At 32.2% G+C, this 6,765-nt stretch overlaps 1 protein-coding gene across 1 annotated transcript; it reads left to right on the top strand.

Annotated features, from left to right (window-relative positions):
* The first annotated feature begins 494 nt into the window (after positions 1 to 494).
* Positions 495 to 5,007, top strand: LOC135928636 (protein TsetseEP-like). The gene is made up of 3 exons (XM_065465090.1): positions 495 to 624; positions 1,189 to 1,260; positions 4,652 to 5,007. Exons 1-3 carry the CDS (start codon positions 495 to 497, stop codon positions 5,005 to 5,007), a joined length of 558 nt encoding a protein of 185 aa, XP_065321162.1.
* The last annotated feature ends 1,758 nt before the right edge of the window (positions 5,008 to 6,765 follow it).

The raw sequence follows: 6,765 nt of genomic DNA, 5'->3' as shown, positions 1-6,765 counted from the left end.
AGAGCAATGATATTGGAGATAATTATAGATAGAATGTTTTAGGATTAAGGAAAATATATATATAATGAGATGGAAATTGATGATAGACATAATTATGAGAATCATAATTTCTGACGATATGGAATTGATGATAGACATAATAATGAGAATCATAATTCTAAGGATGATAAATTGATGAAGGACATAGTTATGAGAATCATAATTTATAGAGGAATAAAATAATTACGAGAATATGAGAGATTATAGGAGATCATTAGATTTTTTTTTTTTAATTAAATTATATAGTAATTTGTTTTAGATGGCTTCCTTCGTCAGAGTAGGAAATAAAATTATTAAAATATAAATACGAGAGGTTGACGGATCCTTAGAGTCGAAGAAATGGATAGAAGCTGCCCGGTTGGAGGCACAACAAAGATATAGAGTTATTGCAAGAAGTAACGAAAAGACCAAGATATGAGACCAGAACAGATCAAGATTGGGTCAGGAGAAGTCGAATGGAGTGTTGGTCTTGCGGAGGCACCCACAAGTTACATTACTGTCCAATGGCGGCGTTAACCTCCGACAACAATGCCCTGCTATCGGTAAGGGAGAATATTGACCAGCCTAAATCTTTCACACAAGTGGGTTTTTAAGGGAGATGGTGTTGTATTTATTCATTTTTTTAAATAATTAATTCCTTTTTTTATTAATTTTTTTATATTGTTATGTAATTACTTTTTTGAATATTATAATTAGTTATTATTGTGGTGTTTATTCATTTTTTTAATAAATTAATTCCTTTTTTTTATATTTTTATTATTATAATTAGTTATTATTATTATTATATGATAGGGAATTGTTAGTATATGTTAAAATTATTAATTTCTTTCGTTATTCAAATTTTTTTGGTTAAAAAAAATGTTATTTGAATATTAAAAGAAAAAAGATATATATACGAAACAAAATGATTTTAAAAATTATTCACCAATTATTATTCAATGAATTCTATTTCAAAATAAAGTTACCCGTACTTCTAAATACAAAAAAGGTTTGATGTTATATATATTTTAATATTTAATCTTCCTTTTTTTTTATATAATTCATCAACTTCAAAATGTAACAATCAATACAAACAGCAAATCGACAAGCAATGTTCAAACAACGATGTTTCACAAAAGATATTCAATAAACGATTCAAACGATAATCAGATGGTCAAACAAACAATCTCAAGGTATACGAACAAGTGACTAATGGAGCAATTGAGAAACAAATGACTGGAAGTGAAAATAAGAAACTGAGGTAAGAAGACAATTAAAAAAAGAGGGAAATGTTAATATATAAATTTTGAATATTAAAACTTTTACATTTTTCTTTTTAAATTAAATGACCTTTTCGAATTCTTTCTTACACTTTTTATAAAATGTAAGGAAGACCTTGTCGAAATTAATTTTTTTATATAACCTTTTAAAAAACTTGTTATATTTTAATATGTAAAAATGTAAATTTAAAATGTATATATAAAGCATAAAATGTTAAATATTTTAGTGTTAATAAAAAAAATAATAAAAATTTAATTTTAAAAGTTGCGCCCTTTCATACAAAATTATTATAAAATAAGAGATTTTGTTGGACAAAAATATAAGTCATAGGCGTACGCATCGGGGGGGGGGGGCAGGGGGACAAATCCCCCCCCCCCCCCAAAGCCAAAAAAAGCAGATGCCGGATATATTTTTCAAAAATATTATTGTTTATATTAATTTATATTTGTTAATATTTATTCGTATCTCATATTAATTATATATTATATTACATTTATTATCACATTCATAAGTTATTTTAACAATTAATTTCGATTTCAAGTTTTCCGGCGTAATATTTACTTATTATTTTCAAATTTTTAGTGGCGTAATATTTATCTACCATTTTCAAATTTCTAGTCAATAATAATTATTTCTGAAACTTCTGGTCCAACAGGGAAAAAGAAATTGCAACCTTGTCCAACGAGATAGAGCCTCTTCCATCAAGCACTAACAGCTATTAAGGAGTTAGAAGAGCCAATTATTTGCTATTACTGAAATATTACAATGGCCTGAAAGAAATATTTCCTCAGAAGCAAGAAAATTATTGGATTCAATGCTTATTCCAAATTTTATTTCTCATTAGAATGTATTATTTAATTATACAACTATTTTAAGTATTACTTTTCAAAAACATGATAATGATTTGATTAAGAAGATGAGAATAGCATTTTATCAGAACTCAAGGAAATTAGGGCTAATGTTGATGAAGAATTTCATATTTTATATTTTATTGTTGAGTCAAAAGCAGAGCTATACGTGTTTAATATTTGTCTCCCTCGACAGCAAGGCAAGCTCATCGTTAAAACATTAATATAAGATCAGTAGAAGAGTTTATCTTAGATGCAGATACATTTATAACTCAAATAAATGAATTTTCAATATATCATGTAGCATTTACATCTGCAAATATTACTTCCACAAAAGCCTTCCCAACCTTTTTCAGATGGTGATAGAAAAAAAAATATTTGTTAGATTTTTATTATGAAGATGTTAAAGTATCTTATGATGCCTTACTAGCTGAATAACTATGTTTATAAGATTAACTATAGTTGATATAGTCCCAAAAAATGCTATGGATGCTCTGCATTATTTCAAACACATTTTAGATTAAATTCTCAATGTATTAAAAGAGTTTATAAACTCTTCCCATAACTAATGAGAGAACACTCTCTTTTTTAAGAAGAATAACAGAGGCCTGCAGAAGTACCATTTGCAAGGCACGGCCCGGATTTTTTTTAAAGATTTTTTACGCTATTTTTAAAAATTTTTTTAGGCCGCTCGGCTTTTTTTAAAATTTACAGGCTCGGCCCGGCTTTTTTTAAAATAAAATTTTCAGGCCTGGCCTGGATTTTTTAAAAATAAATTATATTTATTTTTGATTTTTATAGCTAATAATAACGATTTCAAATATAGGCTGTTTTAAAAAATACAGCCCGGCTTGTATGTTTTTTTAAAATAATTTAGGTCCGGCCCGGGTGTTTTTTAAAAAAAATTTTGGGCCCGGCCTTGAATTAAAAAAATTATAATATTGTCCGGCCCAGGAACCGGGCCTGCAGGTCTCTGAAAAACATACCAAGAAGTACAACATGTGAAAGTAGATTGAAAGGTTTGGATTTTTTGAATATTCATAGGCATTTGACGACAAGCAAGGGTGAGATAATTGAAAAATTAGCTCAATTCCAACGAAGATTGGATTTTACATTGTAAATATATAACATACAAAATACAATTATTCCTAAGAAACTTTTTGTGTAAAGGCTCAATAAATTCAAATTTCTATTTTGGGTCATTTAAGTGATTCTTTACATATAATTTTTTTATAATTCACATTAATTCAAAATTGTGTATTAGAAATAGTTATTAGTCCTAATAAATTTATGCTTGATATTTTTAAAAACAATAATATTTCTCAAAAAAATTTATTATCCCCCCCCCCCCCCAGACCAAATTCCTGCGTACGCGACTGTAAGTAATTACTTGTTTATCATTTTCGAATTTTGTGGATAGCTAATTTAGATAACAAAAGAGAAGGGCAATTAAATTTTTTAAATAAATTATTCTTTAAACACCCACGGGAGAAGAGAAGGGGGTGGGGCCTAGATTGACATGGAAATATTTACCCCGGATTGTCTATGCCGGGTAAGTATGAAAATTTTAGACCCATTGTTGTTGGGGAAGGACAGAAAATTGTAATGCTTATTTATATAAAAAACTACGTGAAGAGTAAATAACATTGGGGGGGGCCTCTGTATTGTAGTCATTATTGTGGTCCTCACTCAAACATATAATGGGAAGGAAGAGTATTTTTGTGCCGTATTGTCTTTAATCACTTTTTTCTATATAATTTTAAAATATACTCAAAATAAATAATAGTTATAATAAAAAAATTCTGAAAAAAAGTGTAAATCAAAATCATTATAAAGAAATATTTTATACGACTAAAAGCCGCCACATGAGGGCCATAAATCTTCCAATAAAATTTATGGGGAAGATAGGTATTCACGTTATCCCCTTAATAAATTTTGCCCTTGTTCATTAACTCTATGTCGAGATCTATATGTAATCAGAAAATGATAAACAGAAAAAACTCCAGATAATATTATTTTAGATATATCATAATAATTGATCTTTTTAATGAAGCTTGAAGCCATTTTAAAATATTAATAAAATTGATTCAATTATATTGTACCGCATGCATCTTATTAAATATATTATGTGGCGTTAATGTCATATAATTATTAATTTTTCGTAAACCAAAGTAAAATCCCCGTTTTTTATATTAAATATAAGCTAATTTAAACTCATATTTAAAAAGATATTAAAGTTTCTTACGGTATTTTCATAGGATGTTTCCTTATAAAAATCTAAACTACTCATATCTCCGAGGAAAAAAATAGTTTTTAGGAATAAAGAAATTTCTCAATATTGGCTCTGATAGGTAGTATTTTTTGTAGTCCTAACTGTCTTTTTTAATATACATTTTAGTTTTCTTACTGATGGAAACACAAGATGGCTATTAGTGTGGTTAATTAGCTGGTTTTACACAACCACGACTCTGGTTTTTGGTTGAAAAAATGAACCAAAACCAAAGCAACCAAATTGGTCGACCTGGTCGACCAAATCTATAGACCCGAGCACCGACCCAAGCACAGACCCGAGCATCAACCCGAGCACAGACTCAAGCACAGACCCGAGCACAGACCCGAGCATCGACCCGAGCACAGACAAGAGCATCGACCCGAGCACCGACCCGAGCATCGACCCGAGCACGGACCCGAGCACAGACCCGAGCACGGACCAGAGCACAGACCCGAGCATCAACCCGAGCACAGACCCGAGCACAGACCCGAGCATCGACCCGAGCACAGACCCGAGCACCGACCCGAGCATCGACCCGAGCATCGACCCGAGCACAGACCCGAGCACCGACCCGAGCACAGACCCTAGCATCGACCCGAGCACCGACCCGAGCATCGACCCGAGCACCGACCCGAGCATCGACCCGAGCACAGACCCGAGCACCGACCCGAGCACAGACCCGAGCACCGACCCGAGCACAGACCCGAGCATCGACCCGAGCACAGACCCGAGCACCGACCCGAGCATCGACCCGAGCACAGACCCGAGCATCGACCCGAGCACAGACCCGAGCATCGACCCGAGCACCGACCCGAGCATCGACCCGAGCACAGACCCGAGCATCGACCCGAGCACAGACCCGAGCACCGACCCGAGCACAGACCCGAGCACGGACCCGAGCACCGACCCGAGCACAAACCCGAGCACCGACCCGAGCACAGACCCGAGCATCGACCCGAGCATCGACCCGAGCACAGACCCGAGCATCGACCCGAGCACAGACCCGAGCACAAACCCGAGCACAGACCCGAGCATCGACCCGAGCACCGACCCGAGCACAGACCCGAGCATCGACCAGAGCACAGATCCGAGCACCAAACCAAATCAACTTATAATAATTTATTGTTAATGTTTTGCTCAATTTTATGCATAGAGGACGAATATTTCAATAATAGTCTTTTTAAAAAAATTGTATATTTATATTCTGAAAATTAAAAATTAGAGGACGAGTAATTCAATTTCATATTAATTAAATAATTGATATGGAATTCAAAATAATTACCTTCTAAGACCGTGAAAAATTTATTATAGGAATTTATCGATTTTTAGATATTTATAATTCATATATCATCGAAAAATGAGGATAATTTATGTTGATTTAATTCTTACCCTAAAGTTGTAAAAAATGGCTAAGCCTCAAACAGATTAGATATGCTGGCTCAGGAGTTGACATAAGTCACCTCAGGAGTTGACATTAGTCACCTCAGGAGTTGACTCTACTTTAATTTTAAGCTGAAATGCATTTATTTGTTGTTTAACTCTAATTCGATAATGGATATTACAAATTAATGTATTGTATAGCTTAAAATTGCCTTCCCATCAAAATATTTTTACATTTATCCAAAATATTTTGGGATATTCTTACGAAAACAGAAATCGATTGAAGATTTCGACATCAGGAAAGATGGAGAGGATTTGATACCTTTGTCTAGATATTTTTTTGGGAAAATGTTTACCCCCAACCTGTCATGATTTAAACCACCAGAAGACATAGATTAATGATTAATTTGAAAACTCAAATAATCATGCTTCACTTAAAAATAAAAATATATAGTAAAAATTGCTGAGCTATATATTATATTTTCTAAGAAATTTAATTTTGAGAAAATTAAAATTTTTACTTGGCAACTTTTGAGAATTCAGTAAAAATTACTTTAAGTAGTAATTCTGAGTAATTAAGGGGAAAATAATATATGTTAAAGCTTTAACCTGTATGTATTACAACAACTATGCAATATATATTGGCTTACGCTTCATAATTACTGCTTGTCCTTGTGGCTAACTTCGTTTAAGACTACTTTTTAATATTAGATTCATACAAAATTTTTCAAAATATAACTAATATTTTATTTCTAAATTAAATAGACAGAAAAGATAAAAAAAATATATCTATAAGGATCGCAAAATCATATGATTCAAAAATATTCTGGAATTGGGGAAATCCCTTTTAATTTAGATGTAATTGATTTTGAATCGCCATCAAAATCCGATAAAGACAGTTTAATGAGTAATGTTATAGTTTTTACTTTTATAATTGTTTTTGGTTAGTGATTGGCAAATGATAAA

This window comes from Gordionus sp. m RMFG-2023, chromosome 4, assembly GCF_954871325.1.
Source record: "Gordionus sp. m RMFG-2023 chromosome 4, tfGorSpeb1-WG-v2, whole genome shotgun sequence".
In the NCBI taxonomy this organism is placed as follows: domain Eukaryota; kingdom Metazoa; phylum Nematomorpha; class Gordioida; order Chordodea; family Parachordodidae; genus Gordionus; species Gordionus sp. m RMFG-2023.
This window is presented reverse-complemented; position numbering and strand designations above follow the sequence as displayed.

Bases quoted from the DNA above. Each gene is read 5' to 3' on its own strand.
- LOC135928636 (XM_065465090.1), top strand. From the start codon at position 495: ATGGAGTGTTGGTCTTGCGGAGGCACCCACAAGTTACATTACTGTCCA. The intron at 625-1,188 runs GTTTTTAAGGGA...AACGATAATCAG, and splicing joins TAAATCTTTCACACAAGTGG to ATGGTCAAACAAACAATCTC. The intron at 1,261-4,651 runs GTGAAAATAAGA...CCAAAACCAAAG, and splicing joins TGAGAAACAAATGACTGGAA to CAACCAAATTGGTCGACCTG.